At 47.0% G+C, this 26,405-nt stretch overlaps 2 protein-coding genes across 3 annotated transcripts in view; one reads left to right on the top strand and one right to left on the bottom strand.

The window, feature by feature from the left end:
* Positions 1-7,756: 7,756 nt before the first annotated feature.
* On the top strand, positions 7,757-23,218 carry KRT8 (keratin 8). Its single transcript, XM_035101861.2, has 9 exons — positions 7,757-8,197; positions 12,084-12,292; positions 14,067-14,127; positions 14,220-14,315; positions 15,651-15,815; positions 17,993-18,118; positions 18,691-18,911; positions 20,037-20,092; positions 21,086-23,218. Exons 1-9 carry the CDS (start codon positions 7,850-7,852, stop codon positions 21,274-21,276), a joined length of 1,473 nt encoding a protein of 490 aa, XP_034957752.1. The 5' UTR covers positions 7,757-7,849; the 3' UTR covers positions 21,277-23,218.
* ITGA5 (integrin subunit alpha 5) overlaps positions 22,592-26,405 on the bottom strand; it is a 92,670-nt gene continuing 88,856 nt past the window's right edge. For both annotated transcript variants that reach the window (XM_035101852.2, XM_035101846.2), the window contains exon 30: positions 22,592-26,143. In XM_035101852.2, the coding sequence (XP_034957743.2) occupies positions 26,060-26,143 (84 nt within the window). In that variant the 3' untranslated portion in view covers positions 22,592-26,059. The remainder of the gene's footprint in view (positions 26,144-26,405) is intronic.

Raw genomic sequence — 26,405 nt, forward strand, 5'->3', positions numbered from 1 at the left:
CTCTTTCCCTCAGAGTTTGGGGAACCCCCCCCCGAAACTTTTTAGGAGGTCAGCAAGCCTCTAGACCTCCTTTCCCCACCTCTGCAAGTGCGCGCCCCGTAGAGCTCTTGGAGCAAGAGGCGGCTGCACGGGAGCCGCTTCGGGGAGCACAGCGCAGCGCGAAGAGCCTACCGTAGTGAGAGGCAGCTGCGGCTGCAGGTGAAGCCCGGGATCTGCGTGGGCGACTGGGGGCAAACACCCTGAGCGCTGCGGCGGTGGCGAAGAGGCGCCCAATCAGCCCGCTTCTCAGCTGATCGGGCGCCTCTTCGCTACCGCCGCAGCGCTCAGGGCGCTCGTCCCCAGTCGCCCACGCAGATCCCGGGCTTCACCTGCAGCCGCAGCTGCCTCTCACCAGGCTCTTCGCGCTGCACTGTGCTCCCCGAAGCGGCAGCGCGAAGAGCCTGGTGAGAGGCAGCTGCGGCTGCAGGTGAAGCCCGGGATCTGCATGGGCGACTGGGGACGAGCGCCCTGTGCGCTGCGGCGGTAGCGAAGAGGCGCCCGATCAGCTGAGAAGCGGGCTGATCGGGCGCCTCTTCGCCACCGCCGCAGCGCTCAGGGCGTTCGCCCCCAGTCGCCCACGCAGATCCCGGGCTTCACCCGCAGCCGCAGCTGCCTCTCACTAGGCTCTTCGCGCTGCGCTGCGCTCCTCGAAGCGGCTCCCACCCCCGGCTTATTTTCGGGGGATGTCTTATATTTATTCTAGTAATTAAAAGCCTGACATGGCTTATTTTTGAGGACCGTCTTATTTTAGGAGAAACACGGTATCTCTCAATTTTGTTGATTAGGTTTTGGGGGCAGGGGGCAGGGTCCAGACTGCTCAGATTACTGCCACCAGACCTCCCCGTTCATGATGTACCTATGATGAATCTAGGGAGAGCGGTCTTGGGCTACACCCCTTCTGTGACATATGGATGATGCTTCTGGGGGGTGGGCTGAAACCAATTTCAAATTTCTTTTTGAGGGCAAGACACCTCTGTTTGGGGTCCCTTCCTTGTTCTCCTGCGTGAGAGGAAGGACCCTGTTGCAACAGCGAAATAAAAGTGCCTTGCTTCGTACGTCCTGGTTTGGTCTCTGTTATTTGGTGGGCAGGAGACGCTTAAATTCGTCTGTTTGCCTGGATCCTTGGGCTCTCCCTGGGTCAGGATCCATTTCTCTGGGTTCATAGGAACCAGCTTAAATTTTACTTCACCACAAAGCCTGATTCCCTATGGGAGAAAGTAGTATGGGCCACATACTGGTGGTAAGTGGTGCTTACACACACACACACACACACACACACACACACACACACACACACACAGACGGAAGAGAGGCAAGGCTAAATTCAGGTGGGTCAGATTATGCCCATATTCTAGAGGTGTCTCTCTCACCCCTGTCTTAGAGAACCCGCCCCCTGGAGTCTGGGGAAGCTTCTAAGCTGTGTATACACTATAACTTTGCAAAGCACATTGTTTCTCTCAAAAATTCTGGGCACAGAGGGTCTACCAGTGTGTGTCATGGTTTTACTTGACCATACCTACTACTGGCATGAGGATTGGCCAAGTGGTCTCTGGCTAAAAAAGGTTTCCCATCTGTGCCCTTCACTTCCAGCTGCTCTTTAAGACAGTGGCCAGTTTAGAAGCAACTCTGTGCTATAAAAATGGTACTGACACATCTCTGCAACAGGTGCTTGAGGCTGAAGACTATGGCTGTGTACTTGTACTATACATTATACCTCTAAAGTAGTGTTCAAAGCTATTTATCCCTGCAGAGAATTCTGGGCACCTTAGTTTACCCCTCACAGAGTTACAATTCCCAGCATCCCTTAAGAGACTACAGTCTTGGGGGGGGGGGAGGGAATGGGTTTTGAATGTGTTTTTAATTTAAGGTATAGTGTGCATGCAGCATCAATATAGCAAACATGCAAGAAGGAAACATTTAATTATCATACAGCAATCTGAGCACAGGGGGAAACAGCCCTCCACCCCAGTAACAGAACATGCCCCTTGTTCCCAGGTGTTGCAATTAGAGCCTTTGCAATCATCAATGTTTGCAGAGTGAGCTGCTTTTTGTGTGGACACAAGACATTTTTTCACCATACTGTGTGTGTGTGTGTGTGTGTGTGTGTTGCATTCTTTCCCACACTGAGCCTGCATAGGGCTCACAATCTTTCCTGCTGTTTGCAGAGAATTTTCCTAGTCATGGCAAGAGATAAGCACATTCCTATCTTCTGTTCTCAAGTTCCCAATAGCAAGGGGTTCTGGGCAAGGCAGAAACCAGCTAAGGGGTAGAGCCGGAGTGGAAGAACCCCCAGTGGTAGTCCCACCCCCTTTAGTTTTTCTTCATCACTGTTGTTTTAAATGGGGAACCTGAGGAGGGGAGGGGTATCCTAAGGGAACCTCATTCCTCACTTTTGGAATTTTCTGCCACAAGGCAGATCAGCGGTTCAGGTGCTGAGGTGGCTGGTACCTGATGCTGGGACTGATAGGGCAGAAGGCAGGTGGTGGTGCCAGAGCCAATGACAGGCAGAGCCACCTCTTGGACTGGTTGTAAGTATGAATGCAGGCAGGTTGCAGGTTGGCTGAGAGCAGACTGAGGTTGATGTCCTTAAGGCGACAAAGGGAGTGGCTCTGTGCCTCCCTCCCTCAGCTGTCTGTTAGCTAGAAAGACAAAAGGCCAACATGGAGACTTATGTGAGCTAGAAGCTGGAAAGGTAAAGAGAGCATCATGCTTCCCTTCTGCTGGAATCCAAACTGTGGCTATGGGAGAAGCAGGACCCTCTTGGGGTTTTGATGCTGTGAAACCCTCCATCATAGGCTCAGGTTGTATATATGTGCAAATAAACCATATATCATAAAAACACCACAGTCTCCGCTATGCCTCATTCCAAAGGAAACACGTGCCCTGGAACGTCTGGAATCTTGTGCTGCTTAGAGATTGGGGTGGTTTGCAACATTGTATATATATCACATGACTGTTACAAGAAAGCACATCTGTTATTATATGCAATAACAGAAATCAGGAATTCAAGTAATATATGGTCAAACCCACTCATTCAAGAATCACACTCTCCTTGCACACAGCACTTTCACCCTCTCCACTCTATTCTCACTTCAGCAAAATACTCAAAACATCCAACAACCCCAAATCATGGGCAAATCCTAAAGCTGAAAAACCAAAAAGACCAACCATTTCCTCCCCATCTTTCACCCGGAGCAATGCAAAGGCCCTCCCACCATTCCTCACCTATCAACAGAGTCAAAGCTGATTCCCAAAACCTCACAGGGAGCATCCCAGTTCATCAAATAAAACAGAACAAGTCTCCCTAAAAAGAACAAGTATACCCCAAGAACAACACATTGAAAAAGCAGACAAATCATAGCAGGACTAATCTACATGCCATTTGGCTAAAGACCATGTTAGATATCACTTACAGTGAGATCTTATTCTTTGTGTTTTGTTGCTTAACATTGCTCAAGGTTGAGCGTCTGAAGCAGGTTCATGGGTGAGGGACTGGAGCTCCTTGCTTAGTTGATACCCTAGGGATACAAAGAGAGGTGACTGCATGCAAATAGCACAGATCAGTGAGTTAAAGAGAACTAGATATTTAGATGCCTTAATTGGTTAGATGTTGGCCATTTGCAAAAATCCCCCTTCATTCCAAGGCTCCTACATGTGTTTACACACAGTAACAGATTACTCCTTTCAGATTAGCTTTCTTGTCTGGTTTTGGAGGAAATGGTTTCCAGAACAAGGGATCCAAACACAGCTGGTTAACTGCTTGCACTTAAAAGGCATACCAGGAGTGATGCCTGGAGGTAACCAGCCTCAGCACCACCTCCTGCTGCCAGACAAACAGACCACTAGCATTCGTAGCCTCTAATGGGTTTGTGGATTGTTTTGTTATTGTTTTTATTATTTTGTATTTTGTGTTTTTATCTTGCATTTTTATGTTATGAACTGTCCCGAGATCTACAGATAAAGAGTGGTATATAAATTTTAATAATATCATGGGCCTGTTCCTTCCTCTGTACTTCCTCTAGCACAGGCATCCCCAAACTGCGGCCCTCCAGATGTTTTGGCCTACAACTCCCATGATCCCTAGCTAACAGGACCAGTGGTCGGGGAAGATGGGAATTGTAGTCCAAAACATATGGCGGGCCGAAGTTTGGGGATGCCTGCTCTAGCACTTGCTAGGTATGTTTAAAAACTGATGGTGACGGCAGAAGTAATATTTGCACAGAACAATTGAAACTATGAGAATGCACCATTTTGCATAGCTGCTAGGAATCCATCAGTGCAAAAAGCACTGCACTCAAACCCCATTGAGGAGCAGCTGGGAGGGGTGTTAGCCGGCAGACAGCACCTGACCCACACTCCCACATGTGCACTTGTCCTATACCTATGGGGAACTGCTGCTGCTGTTAGCATCTGCCCGCCAAAGCTGGTGGTGGACTGTGGCTCCGATGCGCACTAGTGATGCTCAGTGTAGAGTTATAGAAACACCATGTTAGATTCTTGCAGACTCTGGACTTAGTAGTTTAGGTAAGATACAAAGCTGCCTCATGAGTCTGACCACTTTTCCACCTAGCTCAGGACCGAGTGCCAGCATTTCTCCAGGGCTCCAGAGAGGGAATCTATTCCAGACCTACCTGGAGATGCCTGAGATTTGAACCCCTTACTGGAGGAGGGTGCTCTTTAGCTAGTAACATGTATTACACCAAAAATGTGGTGAGCTGGCCCACTCCCTGCTCACTCTGTTGAGTCTCTGCCCCCCAAATCCTGCCCTGCACTGATAAGAACGATAAATTTGTGCCATAAATAAGAATCTTTAGCATTTATGCAGTGTTTTCAGCTGTAGGAATCAAATGTGCTACATGATCACTAAGTCATCTTCACAGACTATGACTGTGTACACGCCATACATTTACAGCACAATTGAAGTCCATGACTCCCCCTGCCAAAGAATCCTCGGAACAGTACTTTACCCCTCACAGAGCTACAACCTCCGGCACCCGTAGCAAACTACAGTTCCCAGGAGTCTTTAAGGGAAGTCATGTGCTCTAAGTGGATGGTACCGTATGTATGGAACTGTGATCTCAGTCATCCTCATGACTGCTCTGTGAAGTGGGTTCCGCATGCAATCTGGGGACCCCATGCAATCTGCAGGAGGAATTCTCCCGTCGGTGACTTCAGCAGGGAAGGGAGGCATCAGCTTCCTTCCTTCCTTCTGCCCTTTTCGGTGATCCCTGGCAGGGCTGGCCCACTCATGAGGCAAGGTGAGGCAACTGCCTCAGCCTCAGGTGGCAGGATCCAAAGGGGCAGCAGATCCCAAGGTTGATCTTTCTTCCCTCTCAGGAAGCGGGTTGCTGTTTGGGGCTCTGCCTCAGATGCCCAAATGTTTTGTGCCTGCCCTGACCACTGCGGAAAGGAACTGAGGCTCTGCAGTGTTTCTAAGCCCATGTTTGCCACAATCTTCGGTTGCTTAAGGAGGAAAGGGGAACTCAGCCAACCTCTAGGTATTCCTCTGGCACCTTTGTGTGTGTTGTCAATGGCAGCCATTTTGTACTGGCAGCCTCAGCACGTTGATCAAAATATTAGTATCAGCACCTCACTTTTTACAAAAAGCAAATGCTGCTTACAGGTAAATCTGCAAAGGATTGTGTTGTAAATCTGCAAGGCTGCCTACGCTCGTACGTTTTCAGAGTTGATAATTACCAGCCAGATTTTCACATCAAAGAACTTTCTGGACCATCAGTTTGTAGCACAAAAGACAAGCCTGTGTTGAAATAAATTTGAAGAATTAACGAGGGAAGATCTACATACAGAAATCCCACCTCATATCTGTTTTAGCCCCTGATTTGCTCTTTGAAGGCAGTGGCTGGCGATCTGAAATTGTGTTTGTCCCCTCAGTCATTTTTTGTAGCCTATTATTATTATTAATGTCAAATTTATTGGAATACAGAAAATATGGCGATTACAAGGAGTTATTTTCACGAAGAACAAGAATGGGGAGAAAACCAGGATAAAGGCTTTAACTAAAATTGTCTTCTTTCCTTTTTAAAAAAATGATCTTTATTGGTTTTACAGATTTTATAAATTTCACCAACATAATACCGTACATACCTTATTCCTTTTAACCTTAATACTTTAACTCTAAACAAGTTTGTACTTCCCTCCCTCCTTCTTCTGGTTTCTCTATATTTTCTTTATATTTATGCATTTGTCATGTTTACATTCTGTGTGTATTTAATACTATGGAATAATACCATGTTTCTCCTAAAATAAGACATATCCTGAAAATAAGACATACCCCGAAAATAAGCCATAGTGATAGGCAGTTTAACCTTGTAGGTTAAACTGTACCATACTTAATAAAAAAATAAGACATCCCCTGAAAATAAGCCACCGTGTGTTTTTTGGAGGAAAAATAAATATAAGACGCTGTCTTATTTTTGGAGAAACACAGTGTACTAATCAAAATTTCATTAAATGTACATCCTTCAATTGTAATATACTGTATTTGTTCAATGTTTTTAAATGCAAAATGAATGATTTTTAATAAACATTATGAGGTCTATTTCAGTCCCGCGAGTGTCTTTATTTGTCTATAGTTCTTTTCTATGTATGTTGTAAATTTCATCCAGTCTCTTTGGAATGCTTTGTCACCCTGTTCTCTGATTTTTCCAGTCAATTTTGCTATTTCTGTGTACTCCATGAGTTTCTCCTGCCACTCTTCAACTGTTGGTATTTCACGCTGCTTCCATTTCTGTGCGAGTAGTATTCTCGCCGAGGTAGCAGCATAAAGGAATAGTTTCTGGTTACTCTTTATTATAACATCTCCAACCATACCTAGCAAGAATGCCTCTGTGTTTTTTTTAAAGTGTATCTAAAAATCTTTTAAAACTCATTATATATATTTTCCCAGGTGGTTTTTAACTTTTTCACATAACCACCACATGTGGAAAAAGTTTCCTTCCTTCGATTCACATTTCCAACAGTTCTTATTTCTCATTCTATACACTGTGGTAGCCTGGCTGGGGTAAGATACCACCTATACATCATTTTTAATATATTTGTCTTCCTTCATTCTAATATGGTTTTTTTTGGGGGGGGGGAGAAATCCTTTCTACTTGTATTTGGCTATTAACAGGGGCAAGATATACCTTTTTAAAAATCTGGTGTTTTGCTTTGATGTTCAGGAGTTTATTCCTTTTAGGTTGTTATTTTACTTCCCAGTGGAAGACAGACGCAGCGCAGACATACACCACCGCCGGTCTCCACTTAACAGAGCGGGGCAACACCTGAAAATGTTCCTCCCAGGTGCCTAAATGTCCGGGTCTAAAGCCCTGCTAAAGAGCTCGAACTGCAGGGGCCCTTTTTGTTCAATTCCCCAAGTACGAGAAGGGAGGGTCCCCTCCTGGACAAACTTGGGCAACTGCTGCCCTCTTTGGGCATCTCTGGTGCAGGGAAGCCTCGAACGGGGGGGGGGGGGGCGCAGCCTCTCGGGCTGAGCGCGAGGTTTCTCTTTTCTGGTCGGGGTTACATCCAGCGAGCGAAGGGTTAAAACAGGTGCGCCCCCCCCCGCTTGTAGAAAGGCAGGCCTGGGCTCCGCCCCTTTGCTTTAAAAAAAGCCACTCAGGTGCTGCGAGTCTGCAATCTGCGAGGACCGCGCCCGCCCCCTCGCAAGGCAGCGTATATAAGGAGGTGAGCGCCCGCCCGCCCGCCCGAGCCGAGCCGAGCCGCCTTTTCGCAGCACCTTCCTGCCCGCTCGCCTTTGCCCCGATCTGCTTGGCAACCTCCCGCGGAGGAGAGCGAGAAAGGCGACATAATGAAGCGGAGGACAACCACGTCCAGCTCTTCCTTCCGCAGCGCTTCCTCGGGCCCCGCGCGCTCCTTCAGCAGCCGCTCCTACACGGCGGGCCCCGTCGGCGCCTCGCGAGTCAGCACGTCCTATGCCTCCTCCAGCTACGGGGGAAGCCGCTTCGGCGGCGGCGGCGGCGGCGGCGGCGGCTTCCGAGGCTCGTCCTTGGGCGGCGGCATCACGGCCGTCAGCGTCAACCAGAGCCTGCTGGCGCCGCTCAACTTGGAGATCGACCCCAACATCCAGCAAGTTCGGACCAAGGAGAAAGAGGAGATCAAGACTCTCAACAACAAGTTCGCCAACTTGATTGACAAGGTGGGGCCTCGCCTTCAAGGCTACCGGGCGCGGGCGGGGGCAAGTTATTCGGGGGCGCTATAGACCCGTTGGAACCAGTGGGCGTCAGGAAGTGAGGCCCACTGATTTCAACTGGGGGGTGGACTAAATGACCCTGGGAGTCACTTGCAACTCTACAATTCCATGATTTTATTGACTAGCGCCCTGTGTGTTATTGTGGGGTTAAGTGACGTGGCACCACCAGTGCCTTACATAGGGAAAACGGGTCCCTGGCGTACAATCCGAGATAAGATGGGGGAAATTGAATGGTGAGCTTCATACTGGTTGCGTGAGGAGGATGGAGGTGGAATGGTGGCAGCCCAAGTAGTCGGTTAGAATCTACCTCTGAGGGAACCTCAGTAAAAGTTCACATCTCTCTTCTGTCAGCTGATCCATGCAAGCCAATGCAGCAATGGCAGTCTTTATAGTGAAGGAGAAGCACAAGAGAGGCCTTTGCTGTGCAGGTAAAGAAAGTGAAACCTGGATTCTGCTCTTGGGTGGTGGGCAGGAATCTGTGTTGGAAACTAGAGGCTAAAGGCACATTCATGGGCTGAAAGTTTCCTGGACTTTGCTCACCCCCATGGTGGGGGAAATCAGACTTGGTCCAATGTGTGATCAGACCAGTTGAACAAGCGAAGGCTCCTCCTACATGTGTGAGAGCCGACTAAACAAAAGTTCTGTCCACTTTCCTGTTTAAAAAGAACGTGGGTAGGGAAAGAGGGGAAACCTTAAGGTCTTCAATCACATTTCCTATCAATGACTCACCATATATCATTGGATGCCTACCCTGGATGGAAGGGCAAGCTGCCCCCTTCCGCAGAGGCCATAGTCAAAGGTTATGAGCAATTTTGTCTGCCAACAGATGGGGCTTTCCTAAAGGTGCCTTTGAGGCTGCAAACCTTTATGCAGCCACCTGGGGGTAACCTCCGTTTAACTCTATGCTGCTTGCTTCTCAGGGTACAGGATTGCTCTGGAGCTATTTTGCCTGATGCTGCCATAACGTCTCCACTCTCTAGTTATAGTCTATCTGTCAGGAGTGGTTGCAGGATTGAGCTGTCTCCCCCTGCTGCCATTCACATTTCCCTCTGTGCTCTTAGCTCAGTTTTATTCTCAGTGACCCTGACCCTGGGCTAACACTGAGCAGGCTAATCATTAGAAGCAAGCTTTGAAAGGCTGCTTCCTAACCAGTGGTATGGGTCCAATTTAAACATCCATTCCCCTGTGGCTTCTTCGTTGGCTGTTTGCAATCTTGGGGCCCCCAGCATGCACTCTAGGTAGTGGGATTCCCATTCCCTTGGGAGTGAAAATGTGGTCTGACTCCTATTGGGCAGCTTCCTAAGAGCTGGGTTTCCTAATGTCTGTTTTGAAAACTCAAAGGAGGAAGAGTAAAAGCATTTTCTGAGCATTAACTATCCTCAGCCTGATGTAGCCAATTGCCAAAGTCAGGGCCTTTGCAGAAGCAGGTAGGAGGGAGGAAATAGGCAGGTATGAGAGGTGAAGCTGAGAGGAGGGAGCTTACAAACATTGATCCTGCAGCCAGCTTCTGAACTCTTTTAAGCATAGTTAGAAAGTGGAAGCCTTATTTCTGTATGGGACCACTGTTAAAGCAGAATGAGAAGAGGGAGAGAACCACCAACTTGAATTCCATGTGCATTCCTGGCTATGCAAAGTTTTTACTTCTGAGACTGGGTTGCAAAATTTGGAAGGTCCTCCTCGCCTATAATAGTTTCCTGCAAAAGTTCCTGCATGGAGCCTGTGGCAGACTCCTTGATACACCTGGACGGGGCCCTTCCATATTTTGTATTGTCTGTCTCTGAATTTCCAGGAATGCTCTTTCAGTTAATTGGATACCTTTGTATTCAATTCATGTCAGGCCTCAGTTTCCTACAAAAAGATGCAGAGTTTGAAATCAGGTGTATTAAGAGACCAGGTGTGGTGTTTGAATGTGCACCTGAGTGGAGTGGAGCCAGACAGGACTCAGGTAATTATTAGTGTTAATAATAAATAATACAGGAGTCATCAATTGGCTCCACACCTTTTTAGCTCGAATACTGCTGCAGCTTCTCATGTCTGGAGCCTACGGAGATGAAGGGCTCCATAAGGTTAGACAAGGGCTCCACACTTCTTCTAATCCAGGCATCCCCAAACTTCGGCCCTCCAGATGTTTTGGACTAGAATTCCCATCTTCCCTGACCACTGGTCCTGTTAGCTAGGGATCATGGGAGTTGTAGGCCAAAACATCAGGAGGGCTGCAGTTTGGGGATGCCTGCTCTAGTCCCACTGCTTCCCCCCCCCCGGGGGGGGGAAATAGCTCTTTAGCACTCAATCAGAGCAAAAGGTAATTTCCCCCAGATTGAAGTTTGGTGTAATTTAGAGTAAAAGAGTGTATTTTCCCTGGGAAAGGAGCAGGAAAACTACTTGAACCTGTGTTTTCTAGGAAGGGCTCAAGCGGAAGTGTGGATGAGCCCAAATACATCTCTTTCAACGCTGAGCACTGGACTGTTTGTGGTTAGAAGGTACATACAAAGACACTCCCTCCATTGTTACTTGCCATCTGACAGGGGTGCTGCATTCTGCCTGTAAAAATGGCTTCCAGGTCTGTCTTATTTAGCGCTGTCTCAGATTAAGCACACAACCTAAACGCCAGCAATGCCAACTCACCCATACGTCTTATCAACGGGGGTAATCTTACATGCTTAAATCTGGCTTTAATAAGCATTTTGCCACGACAGCCATGGAACTGTAGTTCTTTGAAGGCAGGGCAATGAACCTCTAATTGAGAATTGATTACTCTCAACAAACTACAACTCCCAGAATCTTTTGTGCATGTTAGGGCTGCCGGAATTTCCCGAACATAGCCAGGATTCAGTTGGAAACAGCACCTGATTTTCACTTTTCGAAATATGGAAACCCTAGTGGTGGTGGTGGGGAAAGAAAGTCAGGCTTGTTGAAGCGATATAAAACAAATACGGAGTTGGCCATGCTTCCTTTGCCGGAGAGTATGAAAATGGTTGCCAACTGGCAGTTACTTTTATTTGCTTCCTCTGGCAGTTGTTGCTATGTGGCTTTGTAGCTTGTAATATTGATCAGATCCACCCCACCCCCCCCACCCCTTTCTTGGTGCTGCTGAAAAGTTTGCCTTCATAGAGAAAGTTCTCTCATCCATGACAGTGGGCCGAACTTTTGCTGTGTGGAGAAAAACTTTTCACAGGGAGCTTTGAAAGTGGTCTCCATTGGTAGTTATATTATGGGCCCACATGCTTCACTGCAGGAGGATGGGATGAGGGAGAAGGAATGATAAATGCAAACAGTAGGCGCTCTGAACCAAAAAACTTTCTCCTGTATCCTCCTGGGACAACCTTTATTAACACACCCTATTTTTCATCTTAGGCTGAAATTAGGCCTTAGTTGCTTTTATTGTCCACCTGTTTATGGTGTTTGATGAACCTGGGCAACAGCTGTCAAACAAGCCCCTAACCAGACGCCTGCTGGTAGCCTAAAGGTGTCTTATTGGCCCGAGAATGTGCCCTTCAGTCATTTCTGATCTGCAGAAGCAAGATTCTCTCAATCACTGGTGTTTCAACAATGGCTAATAGCCATTGGTAGTATCCCCCCCCCCAAAAAAAAGAATATTGGGAACTGAAATTTATTTAGGGTGGTTGGTAGCTCTGTGCCAGGGGTAAACTCCCAGGATTCCTTGGGAAGCCATTTGCTTTAAATATATGGTAGGGGTGTGCCAACTGTGAGATGGAATTTTAGCATCTGATGAAACAGGTGGAAGAAACTGCAGACTCCTATAGAAGTGAGCTTCTGTGTTGGTTTTTTTTAACTGGATGGAATCCCTTCTGTTCTCCCCCCTTGCCTCCAGGTTCGCTTCCTGGAGCAGCAGAATAAGATGCTGGACACCAAATGGAGTCTCCTGCAAAACCAGAAAACTACCCGAAGCAACATGGACAGCATGTTTGAGGCCTACATCAACAACCTGCGCCGGCAGCTGGATGGCTTAGGGCAGGAGAGAGTGAGGCTGGATGCTGAGTTGGGCAACATGCAGGGCCTTGTGGAAGAATTCAAGACTAGGTGAGTGGGGGGGCAGCTGGGTTATTGCACCTTCATTATTTAATCTTCCTCTGACTAAACAGCATTAAGCTAAACCTCAGTCACGCCTGTTGTCGAGGCCGTGAAAATTCCATAGTTGCCCTGTAATCAGCTATTGGCTTCTTGAAGTTATTGCATTTATTCTTTTTAAAATAAAAGTTTAGATCACACCAATGTTGTGAATCACTCCCTGTATTAAAGTTGACAGTGGTGTCTGATGGCTTGGGATCTGTTTCCCTTTTGCTGCCCTTATGCCTGGTTAATGCAGATGTAACAGTCCCAGTCTCTGGATTGCACTGGAGTGCTAACCAGGTTCCCCACTCTAATCAGGAACTGGTTGGTTAGCAAACGCTGCTGAAGAAGGAACCTGATTGGTGCGAATATGTAACTTTTAGATGGGAGGAGAGGAATTCTTTCCAGGGAGCAACTGTGTTGGAGCAAATAAATGCTCTTGTCATCCGCTTCTCCCACATTCCCCTTCACATACCTGTGGTCACTCTGAAGGTGGAGTGGGGCTCTAGAAACTTGTAGCATGAGAAGGGTAGATTGTATGGTGACTATTTTACTGCTTCAAGATCTTCAACCCTATGTTTCTAAGATGCTTCAAAGCTTCTGGAGAAATGAGAATTAAATAGCATACCAAAAAACAATCTCTATAAACAATGCAACACTTGAAATGGATTGTTTCCTTTAAGAGGAAGTAACGGATGGAAGACATTTTTGCAGATGTCTTAAAATGGTTGGCTCATAAACCTGCACATGGTAGCTTTATTCGCGCCCCCCCCCATTGACTCTTCAGTCAAGTGCACACACCATGTTACCTGAATGTGCTGTTCTTCTTCCTTGTACTGAGCGCGACTACAGCTGCTGCAATGCACCACCAGCAGGGTGAACGAACCTGTCTTGCAAGTGTCTGACTATTTTCAAAATGAGGCTGACACATATGGACACCCTGCCTGCCTCTCAAGACATACTTGACAGTGAAGGGAACACATTAGGGTTGCAAGCTTTCCTGGGACTGGGAGGCTGAAGGGGTGTGGTACCTGGGAACTCCAAGGAGACATCTCTCTGACCCAGAGGAGGAGCCTGGCAGCCTTTGGTGATCAGACCACAACCCACTCCTAAGCAGTCTCGAGAACAGGATTATGATCTCCTTCTCCATGCATTTTTGGCATATATTATGTCTGTGGTGGTGTCTACCACTCATGCACCTTGCCTCACAAAAGGTTTGGGCGGGGGGAGGAAAGAGAAAACAGACTGGAATAACATGTTTAAAAAAGGGGACGGTTTATAAAGAGGAACACAGCTGGGATTGGATCACCTGAAGACAGAGGCTGCAATCCTATGCACCTGGGGATAGTGATCATGTGGTCATCCAGATGTGGCTCTGCTTGTTAATTGAACTGGATGCTAGCTGAGTGACAGCTTAATTTTGGTTGGTGAATTGAACCAGCTAAAACCTAAATTTGTGAAGTGAAAGCTGTTGGGCCTTGGTAGGAAGTTTATGGTGTCGGATTCCTGTGTTTTAGAGGTCCTTTGATTTTTAACCCCTAATGTATGTGGGGTTGCATGTGGGATATTTAGAGTTTCTTGGGAGAAGGCATCTGCACACTCTGCACATGCTCAAAGACAGTGTCTCCACACATGCTTCCCAAAGGAGTCTTTGCACCAAAAGCCATGTGGCCTTGGTTTAAATGAAGCCATTCTAGACTCACTTGTCACCTACACTAATCCACCCTGTTCCTTTTCCCATTAGGTATGAAGATGAAATCAACCATCGTACTGAGAAGGAGAATGAGTTTGTCCTTTTGAAGAAGGTGAGTGATTTCCTGGCTAGTGATTATCCTGCTTTGTGACAACTTTGTAGAGGTCTTTATTTATAATGGTGGCTTGTGCTTTACCTCCTTAGGATGTGGATGAGGCCTACATGAACAAGGTTGAGCTGGAGTCCCGTCTGGAATGCCTGACAGACGAGATCAATTTCCTGAGGCAGTTGTATGATGAGGTAGGCATCACCTTTAAGGAAACAGAATTGCCAGCATGCCAAGGCTTCCAGGTTCAATCTGCTCAGCATGGGCATTACTTCACTAGATGAACCCACGTGTCTGGTGCAGGACAAAGCAGGATCCTTTGGGCATTCCTCCTATTCTGCCTGGAAGTACCAGGGGGAACCTGTAAAATAAGAATATGCAGCCCAGACATATCCATGGACTGAAATTATTACTAGTATTTATTAAATTTGTTTACTGCCCTATACCTACAGGTCTCAGAGCAGTTCACAGAATAAAATCACAATATAAAAACACAAAGTACATCATCAAAATAAAAACAAGAACAACCCAATACCCCACCCCCCAAAAAGAAACCCCACACATTTTAAAAGGGCATTGCATGTCAATCAGCCAAAGGCCTGGTTAAAGAGGAACATTTTTGCCTGGCACTGAAAAGTGTATAATGGAGGCACCATGCAAATCTCCTCCACAAACAGGGAGCCACTGCAAAAAAGGCCTGTTCTGTTGTTGCCACCTCCAGACTTCTCGTGTTGAAACTGTTGAAACCTCTTGCAGAGAAGAGGGCTATGCCTTTGTGGCAGAGCATGTACTTTGAGGCTTTTCTTGGTTCATTGCATATTTTTTTCAATTTAAAGCTTGAAAAACAAAGAAAAGATGTATAAATGTTAACATCAAGTACCAAGCATTTTTAGAAAAAAAAAACCTGAAGAAATAAAGGAAAAGAGGAAAGGACAAGACTTCTAATTCTGTATCAGCTATATATAGACTTAACGCAAAACACTTGCTCCAGAATAACATCTAATTCTTCTTATTTCCGTAAACCAGCCTTTTTTCAGTCTTCAAACCCAGATATCCAGACAAGTTCCATTTTCCTTTTCACAGTAAAAAGTCCTTAAGAGGTTCCTAATCATTTATAAATGTCAACAATGACTTTTCTCTAAACACGTCAACTTTGCCATCTCTGCCAAATCCAATAATTTCAATAACCATTTTCCCATAGTAAGTCCTTTCATCTTTGTGCATATAGTGTAATCTCTGCTGTGAACAAATACTGAAATAATCTTTCATAATCTTTTTCTAGTTGTGTATCCCATTAGACCCAGCAGGAGTAGTTCTGGCTTCAGTTGAATATATTAACTCTCAAAATCTTCTGTATTAATGTGTGTATTTGTATCAATTTTTAAAAGCTTTTTTAAAGATGTCCACCAAGCATGATAAAGTGCCCCTTCATGTTCTTGAAGGCCTCTTTGGTACATCATGGCTGTTTGCTTCTTGATCATGATCAATGATGGTAATATCAAATTGCCTCCAACTTTCTCTCAATGCAGGAGCTGCGTGTAATGCAGTCTCAGATCAACGACACCTCCGTGGTTCTGTCCATGGACAACAACCGCAGCTTGGACTTGGATGGTATCATTGCTGAGGTCAAAGCACAGTATGAAGAAATTGCTGCCAAGAGCCGGGCTGAGGCAGAGAGCATGTACCAGATCAAGGTGAGCCCCACTGCCTTGCTTACTCCTGGCTGGGCTAGGACTCCTTCCTGTTTAGGGTGCAAATTGGCATATTAAGTGGGGGTGTGTGTGCTTTTGATCTGTGTTTCTCCCATGGTTTTTGTTGGTATTTCTAGCTAGACATGAAATCCCAGTGCGAGAAACTTCATGTGAATGAGCTTGAGGATTTTCATATTTATGTTTGCAATAGGTTGACTCGTTCACCCCCAGCACTCTGCGAACCATTGACTGTGTTAGCATCACAGTCCTCTCATCACTTTCATGCCGTGTTGCCGGGGAGAGTGAAACTTCCCACAGTGCCAAGGATGTAAATCTTTGCTTTCTAAAACCCTGAATTACTTACAAGTTTTCATCTGTTCTCCTAGGAGCAGCTTAGTGAAAAGACAGCCAGTGTCGGCTAACATAGTTGAAATGGCGTGACTATATTGAAACATGATACTTCCACCCTTGATGTCCTAATTTTTTTGCGCCACCTTTGTGGTAAATTGATAAACACTGACCCAATAATTTCAGGTTAAAAAGCAACACTCCTAGAAAACTAACCTGCAACATCTGGAGGGGGGATATATGGATAGACTGCTGGCAAGAATACCAAGGGCTAGTGTCCTTCCAGTAGATCGTCTAACTTTGCATGTGAAGTTTGTTAGAAAGGATCCTAAATTTTGTGAGTTTTTGCATGAGATAGGGTTGCCAAAACAACTGCCCTTTGCTGGCATGACCTGAAGAATGGTGTTCTGGCAAGGGTCGGTGTATTCCATTCTGAAAGGCCCCTGAATTCTGCCTCTCCTGGCTTCCATGTTGTGTCCGGTAGATTTATATTTATTTTTTTAATTGGAAGTGAACTGCCTTAATCCTAGAATCTGCAAATGGGATGGATGATGGGGAGTGGGGCTGCTGGCGAGCTTCAGTAATTTGAGATGATGGTGGGCGGAAAGTTGCACTTTGACATTCATCACGTTAATCATCATAATTTGGCATAAAGTATGAGCAAAGTGCATAACATATATATTATCTCAGTGACAACAGCCCTGTATTACTATGATCATCCTTGTGTTGCGGACGGAAACAGGTGGGGCTAAGAGATAATGGCTTGCCTAAGGGCACATGAGGAGAGTTTGTGGCTGGGGTGAGATTTAGGAGGTATTTTCTGGCATTGTGACTCATATTCTTAGCCACTCCAGTGTACAACCAGTTTTCTTGAAAGAGTTGGAAGTTACAGGAGGCATATGCAGAGGACCTGCCCCATTGGTACTGTACCTGTCTTGGGTAGTTTAGGAGACACGGTGACTTGTTTTGTGCCTGGGCTGCATTACACACTGTAACATTTAAAACATCCTGACAAAGAATGCTGGGAACTGTAGCTTACCCCGCTCAGAGCTACAATTCCCAGGATTCCCTTTTTAAAAGGGGGGGGGAGTGCTTTAAATGTGTTTTAAATGTATGGTGTGTACGCTATGTTAGACTCATGTCCGCTCCACAATGTCAATACTCCATGCTAGCCTTTCTCAATCTTTGGTCCCTAGATGATGTTGGGCTACAACTCCCATCATTCCAAGCCGGTTGGACAGGGGTCAGGGGTGATAGGAGTTGTAGTTCAAGAATCTGGAACTACAATCTGGAGACCCAAGGTTGAGAGAGGTTGCTCTATACCAGGTATCCCCAAACTGCGGCCCTCCAGATGTTTTGGCCTACAACTCCCATGATCCCTAGCTAACAGGACCAGTGGTCAGGGATGATGGGAATTGTAGTCCAAAACATCTGGAGGGCCGGAGTTTGGGGATGCCTGCTCTATACCCTGGTTGGTGGGGAAGAGATGGGCCCCACCACCCAACCTGCAGCATCCCCTCCGCTCACCAGTGGAAGACTCCCCCCTCAGTCTTACTGTAGCATGAGGGCATTGGGGGGGAGGGGTCACAGCTGTGGAGGGTTGAAGAGGTTGCCCTGTGTGTGTGTGTGTGTGTGTGTGTGTGTGTGGTGTGTTTAATCTGTCATGGCAAGAAAGAATGGCAGTAGTAACAGGGCACTCCATCTGAGTGTCTGCAAAGTGTCTGCAATCCCTTGCTGGATTCTTGAGATTCTGACCCTCGCCTTTTACTGACCTTTTTGGAAGCTGTTCCCAACACATGTCACATTTGTCTCTTTTTATCTCCTCCCTGTAGTATGAAGAGCTCCAGTCAATGGCAGGCAAGCATGGAGATGACCTCCGCAACACCAAGAATGAAATCAATGAGCTCAACAGGATCATCGGCCGGATACAGTCAGAAATTGAGGGTCTGAAAGGCCAGGTCAGGAGGCAATGTTTGGGATTGATACAGTCCCATATATAATATTAGCCAAAGAGGCAGGCCTCTGTCCTCGTGGAACTCAACCACCTACCTGTACATAGGCAAATGGTTTTGATTGCTCCAATATCCTATTTTGGAGTGACTTAGGTTGTGTTTTCCTTCAAGTTCCATTGCTCTTGACAGAACTTGCAGCACGCAATTTCCCTTGAAACTGAAGCACCTGGTGTTTTCACTTAGGAGCTCCTCCTAAGTGTTCTTTTCCAGAGTGACCCTAGGAGCCAGTCCTCAGTGGCTGTCTCGCCTCCTTTCAATCCTGACCGTGTTATTCTCAGTGGTGAAAAAGCTCCCCTTTCTTTCATGCAGACTGGGCAGCTCCAGGACACAGGAGACAGGGACCCACAGGCAGAAATAGGGCTGAGTCTTTGGCATACACACACATGCACATACCCATATACACTCTGGAGCACTGCACCGCTCCTTCTGGCTTTTGGGATTTTAACAGGCAGTGCTGAATATCTCTCTTGCAAATGGGGAAACCATTGGGCTCTTCCTTTTTCCCCTCTCTTCCCCAGCGTGCTAATCTAGAAGCTGCCATCACCGAGGCTGAGGAGCGTGGGGAGTTGGCCATAAAGGATGCCAGTAACAAACTGTCTGAGTTGGAGGCTGCCATGCAGAGAGCCAAGCAAGACATGGCCCGCCAGCTGAGGGAGTACCAGGAGCTGATGAACGTCAAGCTGGCTCTGGATATAGAGATTGCCACCTACAGGAAGCTTCTGGAAGGAGAAGAGAACAGGTGGGTGCCAAGACAGGGCTCTGACATGTGTACTTTTTTTTTTAAAGTGCTCTTGGTGGCATTGGGGTGGTCATATGGGACCCAGTTTTAGTACTGCTTGTGCCTGCAGTACTGGGCTAATGTACTGCTTTGTTTCCAGTTGGTGCATGTCCCCTTTTTCTGTAGTAACTATACTGCAATTCCTCTGGGATGCCTTTTCTTTGTCCTTTTATTACACTGATTATTAATGCAAGAGTGCCCCTCCTGAAAGCAAAATAAAAATAAAAAAATCCTTCCAGTAGCACCTTAGAGACCAACTAAGTTTGTCATAGGTATGAGCTTTTGTGTTCATGCACACACGAAAGCTCATACCTATGACAAACTTAATTGGTCTCTAAGAGGTGGTGCTGTGGGTTAAACCACTGAGCCTAGGGCTTGCTGATCAGAAGGTCGGCAGTTCGAATCCCTGTGACGGGGTGAGCTCCCATTGCTTGGTCCCAGCTCCTGCCAACCTAGCAGTTCGAAAGCACATAAAAATGCAAGTACATAAATAGGAACCGCTACAGCGGGAAGGTAAACGGCGTTTCCATGTGCTGCTCTGGTTTGCCAGAAGCAGCTTTGTCATGCTGGCCACATGACCTGGAAGCTCCCTCGGCCAATAATGCGAGATGAGCGCGCAACCCGAGTCGGTCACGACTGGACGTAATGGTCAGGGGTCCCTTTACCTTTTAAGGTGCTACTGGAAGGATTTTTTTTTTTTTGACTGTGTCAGACCAACACGGCTACCCTCCTGAAAGCTACAGTGAAATGACCAATAATGCAGAATGGTGTGTGGACTGTCCAGTAGAAATTCACCAGTAAAGCATCCACCACTATTGTGTCAATGGCATGTTGCAGAATACACCTGCAAAAAACCCAGCTCTCGGGAGCCCCCTCTCCTCCCGCCCCCCACAATCAATAATGCATTCTGGCAGCAGCATATGCTCTGGTGAGCTGTCCTTGCATGGGTGTGCAGCAGTTAGACAAATGCTTCCACTTCCACATAGACTTTTGCTTTTAGCAGTTCCATTTTTTTGTCTCCACTTCTGCTGTCCCTCCATGCCGATTTTGTTTTTGCTTTGTCTTCCCCTCCACCCACTTTGGCAGGCTGGAGTCGGGGATGCAGAACCTGAGCATTCAGACCAAAACAACCGGCTATTCAGGTAAGCAGACTTTGCAACTTCGTTGAAATAGAAGCACAGGATGAATCCACAGGGTTATGTTTTGAGACATGGAAGAGTCATGGTAACTGGATTTCCCTTTCTTTTCATACATCACGATGTTGAAAAGCAGATACAGCCAGCCCTACCAATGACAGGCAAAGCCAACTAGATTGGTCCTCATCCTCCTCTCTAAGTTCTACAAGGGCAACCTTGAAACTGGGCAGGAGGTTGACAGCCAGTGCAACTCCTGGAATGGCTGAAAGGGGGCTGCCTGGCAGGTTGAGCAGTGGACTATTTGTCCCAGTTAACCAACCTCCATTGATGGGTGGAAATCTTGAAAATGAAGCCACCATGTTGGATGTATCCATCCATGCCTGAAGGAGCTGGGAGGCCCCCCGTGTCATGTATTCCCCAGTTTCTGCCAATAATAGGAGCAATATCACCCAGAGGGTGGGATTAAGGCTGATAATTCCCTGATGCAGATTGTGTTATGGTGCGCAGGCAATTGGGGGGGGGGAATCCCAGAAGCGTCACCATTGCCCTGAAAACACGGTTCTGTCCCAGTGTCCTGACCAAGGGGACCCTGGAATGCCCAGAGGAAACATTTTAACTGGACTGCTCCACTGTTGCATGGATGATTCATATTGTTCTGCGAGCCGATTAACAAAATGCCTATGCATATACGTTTAGTTTTCATCAATGTCAATGGCTGCTGGCTATGTTCTGCCTCTGCTTTTGGAGTGATTGCTGAATGGTGATTGCTGGGAATTGCAAGTGGGGAGAGTGCTCTTGTGCTCAGGTCCTGTTTGCAGACTTCCTGCAGGTGCACCTGGTTGGCTACCATGCAAACAGGATGCCGGACTAAGTGGGCCATTGGCCTGATTTAGGAGGGCTGTTCTTATGTGATAGGGGAAGAAGCTGCCGCCAGCTAACATCTATCTAGGGTTTGGAAACACCACTCTGTGTCTAATAAACTCCTTTGTTCCCACCCAGGTGGTCTGTCCAGTGGCTTCAGTAGTTATGGGGGTGGCTACAGCTCTTCATACTCAAGTGGTGGATACTCCATGAATTCTTCCCCGCTGGAGAGCTCTGCAGTCACCAAGTCGAGGGCCATTGTCATCAAGAAGATCGAGACTCGGGATGGGAAGCTGGTGTCTGAATCCTCAGATGTGCTGTCCAACTGAGATGCTGTTTGCATCCAAAAAGAACCACCTCCAGCAGTTTAGAGTGCCTTAAAATCCAATGAGCCTTCTTTTATCTAGCCAGGTCAAAAGGTCGATGGGAGGAATGGGGAGGGAAAAGGGCAGGAGAAGGGATAGTGGGGTAAATTTTTCTTCTCTCCTCAACCTTTTGCTGGGGCATCCAATATCACAAGGGGGACCTGCAACAAAATGTTGCAGAGTGGTTGCTCCTACTCAGATTTCAAGCCATCTCCCCCACCACACCCCAACAGTTGGGCTGTTTTTCAATCTATTTTTCTCTCCCCTAGTTTCCCTACCTTAAAGAGCTGAGATTCTCCTTAACCTGTTGCTTCATCTCTTTGTGCTGTTTAGACTATGCTGTTAGCATATGTAGTTTTTTTTGTATCCCTTCCTCTCCCACCCACCCGGACTATACACACAAGTGATTTATGTCTTAAGTTCCACCTATGATTCCACCCCCACCCCCAGGTCTGTAGACACTCCTGTTTACTCAAGAACTATCATTGGTGACTTTTTGGGTGCAGGGAGAGAGAAGCTAGGACTGCTCTTATACCTTCAACTACAGGTTGAATGGTAGAAATCAGCAGGCAAAGCTTCTCATATTATACAGCAGGCAGGCAGGGCCTGTGGCCAACCCATGTTGTTGGACTGCCAACTCTTATCAACCACAGCCTGCATGGGCAACAGCCAGAGGTGATGGGAGTCCAATAATGTCTGGAAGGCTACTCGTTCCCAATCCTGCTGTAGGCCAAAGAGAGAACCTTAGGCAATATGGAGCTGCCTTGGTGCCTTATACCCAGGGGTAATGAAGCTTGATGCAATGTCCTGTCTCCTACATGAAACAGCCCCAAATATATGACATGGTAATTTTCTCTGCCTCCTTGGAATGTTTTTCTACATAACCTCCCAATGCAAGGACTTTTGTCTTTGCTTGATTCTTTTACCATGAAGGATTGTCCCTTTGTGGAATCCTTGATGAGCCTCTGTAGAACCCACAGGAGATTCCGATTGGATCACCTTCCCAATCCCAACTCATAGGTCCTACCAAAGATGCTTGTGTGCATGCATGCATGCATGCGCGCACACACAAACTTAGAAAGTGTTGAAATCTTCCTGGTCCTAACTAACCTTCACTGCTGACAGGTTCAAGTGATGCTGAATCACCCATCCAGCTGCTTTCCACTGTTGCTCCTCCTGCAGTAGACATAGCTGAACTTCTCAATGAAGGCTGATATCCCCTGTGCATTTTTACTAGGAAGGAAGTTCTACTGAATTCAATGGGGCTTGCTTTTTTAAAAAAAACATTTTAAGCAATAAACACACACACAAATAAAAATAAGCATTGGTACAAACTGTGGCCTTAAAAGTATATGTGCGTTCACTCCCCCAAACACTAAGAGTAAAGAGGAGGACGGAATTATCACTCAATCTAACTGGATGAGGGCAGAAATGTGTGCATTTCATTCTTACAACGCACCTTACATTACATTTTAGTTGCCTCTAGCATGGTTTTGATGTGGGAGATGGCTTTGTAACTTCCACCCACCCCCTTTGAAGGGCCAGAATGGTGGTTAAAAAAACCAGATGGGGGCACTTGGTTAAGCATTTAACCAAGTCCACATTTAATGCAAAAGTTATCCCCAAGTGACTCCCAAGTTTGTAGAGCTAAGGCATAGGCCTATATATGCATGTTTACTGGGGGGGAGGGGGGCTCACTCCCATGTAAGCACCAATAGGATTTCAGCTGGGGCTTGTTCTTGATGCCTCTGCAAGGCAGTGTCTTTTTCATTCCTATGGGGCTTGTGGAGTAAAGGGGTCAGGAGGATGAACTGCATTTCTTTTGTGTGTTGTCTCCCCTCAAATGGTATCTCTGCACAGTAAACCTCTCACCTCAGACCTTGTTCAATAAAAGCATTAATTTTAACAGGTGCCATTTATTTTCTGCACCCAAGAATCACTTGTTTTGTGTAGGAGGGAGGAGGAGTAATAATAATAGGGAGTTGTGCCGTGTTCTGGTTTCACTTGGGTTAAGGAGAAAACTGACCAATGCAAACACAGAACCAAAGGGGGGGGTGACCAGGGGTGTGAGGTGTCTGAGGGAAACAAGGCCCTTGGTGCCTTGTTCATCTATTAGCTTACAAGACACCAGTTAACACTCAAAGGTGATACTGACATGACATATGGCATACAGGTTGAGGACCTAAGTCTCTCATCCAAATTCATACTACATAATCCTGTTTCTAATGGAGTTAAGAAAAATGTTCACAGTATGTCTGAGACATCTAGGCTGGGTGATGGCTGGTTTTCATGATATAGGTAAAGGGACCCCTGACCATTAGGGCCAGTTGTGACCAACTCTGGGGTTGCGCGCTCATCTCACATTATTGGCCGAGGGAGCCGGCGTATAGCTTCCAGGTCATGTGGCCAGCATGACAAAGCCGCTTCTGGCAAACCAGAGCAGCACACCCGCTGTAGCGGTTCCTATTTATCTACTTGCATTTTGACGTGCTTTCGAACTGCTAGGTTGGCAGGAGCTGGGACCAAGCAACGGGAGCTCGCCCCGTCACACGGATTCGAACCGCCGACCTTCTGATCAGCAAGCCCTAGGCTCAGTGGTTTAACCACAGTGCCACCTGGGTCCCATTCATCATGATATATTACCAGCTAAATGATGTGATGTACTGATATATCACAATGTCTGAATTGAGAATGGAGCTATGTAAAGGTTTCACAATTGGCTTCACAATTTTTCCCACATTGTGTTTTTTGCATAGCATAAACACAAACATGATACAATATGGATTTCACACTGGTTTTGGATGATATATCAATATATTGCCCAGCCCTAGAGACATCACACCAAAAGTTAGGTACAGTGGAACCTCGGTTTACGAATTTTCGGTTTATGAACGCCGCGGACCCATCTGGAATGGATTAATCCACTTTCCATTACTTTCAATGGGAAAGTTCGCTTCAGTTTATGAACGCTTCAGTTTATGAACAGACTTCCAGAACCAATTGTGTTCATAAAGCGAGGTACCACTGTACAACATAATTCTCCATTTGAAATCTAAAGAACCTACTTATCCTGTATGTGTTCTTCAAAGATGTTAGTGGGCCCAAGTCTTCCCCATCCTGCTTTTGTCAGGAGTGAACCCTTTTCACCCACACGGCCACAGCTGCCACATACTTTGAGATTCTGGGGGGGGGGGGGTGCGCACACGCGGTGTGGTGGTTCTCCTTGGTTCTTGGACTCCTGCCACAGCAGTCAAGGAAGAGGGGAGCCTTTATACACACTCCCAGAATGAAGAATGCTATTTTTTCAAACAACTTGCAAACAAACCTGGAACCTGACCACTAAGCCGGGATATGGCTCTTGAAATGACAGGAAAATCTAAAAACACTCCCCCAACAGACTGAATTTCAGCGGTCACAAGGAACTGTTCCAAGGGGCAGGAAAGTAATGTGTCAATGCAACAAATGTACCTTATGAATGGCAGCAACACCCCCACAGCCACCCGCCTTCTCTGTAGTGGCGCCTGCCCTGTGGAACGCCCTCCTATCAGATGTCAAGGAAATCGACAACTATCTGACTTAGAAAATACCTGAAGGCATTATTGTTTGATGTTTTATCGTGTTTTTAATATTCTGTTGGGAGCCACCCAGAGTGGCTGGGGAGGCCTGGCCAGATGGGCGGGTATAAGTAATAAATTATTATTGCCCTTACCAGGGGTGTTTCTCACTGAACCCCTTTCTGCATCTCACTCTTCAGGCTTTTTTTTCGTCATCAGAATTCCTACCCTCACCTACAGGAACGAACGGTGGAATTTTCATCCGTTCTCAACCCCTTGCCGTTAGTCATCCTGAATTGGGGGCGGGGGAGAAGAGGCATTGTGGAAAATATGGAAGCATTTATTGCACATGAACATTTTAAATTAAACTCTGCAACCCCTGTCTCTGCCACGAGGCAGCGACAGCTTCCTCATTTCTTCATTCTCATTTCTTCATCCTCTTAATTAAAGTGGCATCTGAAAAATAAAATCTCTAGCGGTTTCTGGAGATCAGTGCGAAGACCGCCGGCGAGTCCGGGCCGACACCGGGTGATGGCTTGGCTTCCAAACGTGGCAAATCTTTGGCATTGCGGGAGCACCTGGCTTTCCCAGCTTAAGTCTCTGTCCCACATCATCCCCCACAGGAAGCAGGCTGGGGGGAAGACCGGAAGGGAGAGCCCAGGATCCTTCGTTCCGGCCTGTGGCGGAGAAAGAGCTGGACTCGGGAGGTGATTGTGCTTCTTTTTCTCTTTCAGCCAAGCTGTGGTTATTATCAGAGGAGACTGGCAGCTTGGAAACTGTCCAGGGCACTGCGCCCTTCCCCACATATGGACGGAACAGACAGCTTGACACTAGGGGGCCTGAGATCAGACCAGCACCGGCCGCTCCAGCGGCTTCAAGTATTCCCTTTTTTGCTGGGAGCAAATGCCTTTGCTGCAACCCCCAGTCAGGGCACGATGGGTTTTGTAGGATCCAAGCCCCAGGGAAATCAGGGGAGAGGGAGGGCGTTGGGCCTCAAGAGCCTGCAGCCTCATTCTCTGTGAGGAGCAGAGGTGCCTGGCCTCTGCAGCAGTCCGTGGGGCCCGGGTGCCTGTGGCCCTGCCCTGCCGGTGTTGGCTGTGCTCCCCTTCTCAGTGCTCACAGCGGACGATCCCGGTGCCTCTTTGCAGGGCAGCAGCGGCAACACACCTACATGGAGGGCAAGGCTGGGCCTGCTAGGCTTCTGAAGCTGCTTGTGGCTTCAGCTGAGCTTTCTCCATAGCCGTGCCATAAGGAAGTGAGCGCTTGAAAAAGCCCAGCTGTGAAGGAAACACAGAGACAAGATCAGGGCTTACAATGTAAAAGGTACAACCCAGGAATCTTCTCTGGGGCAAACACCACTGCAATGAACATGCCTTGTGCACTAGATACTCACCTTCATCGTGATGGGGAGACAACCAAAAGAAGGAAAACTCCCCAGGAGACATACCCAGTAGAGTTTACCCATAACAGTACAAAACAAGAGCAGGACTGCTCCACCCATCTATCCAGTGAGTCTTGTAACCCTACTCTAGCCCACTG

The sequence above is a fragment of the Zootoca vivipara genome, chromosome 2, assembly GCF_963506605.1.
Source record: "Zootoca vivipara chromosome 2, rZooViv1.1, whole genome shotgun sequence".
NCBI classification, from domain to species: Eukaryota; Metazoa; Chordata; class Lepidosauria; order Squamata; family Lacertidae; genus Zootoca; species Zootoca vivipara.

Coding starts and splice junctions, on each gene's coding strand:
- KRT8 (XM_035101861.2), top strand. CDS start 7,850: ATGAAGCGGAGGACAACCACGTCCAGCTCTTCCTTCCGCAGCGCTTCC. Junction 15,816..17,992: donor AGAGCATGTACCAGATCAAG/GTGAGCCCCACT, acceptor TCCTCCCTGTAG/TATGAAGAGCTCCAGTCAAT. Junction 18,119..18,690: donor TTGAGGGTCTGAAAGGCCAG/GTCAGGAGGCAA, acceptor TCTCTTCCCCAG/CGTGCTAATCTAGAAGCTGC.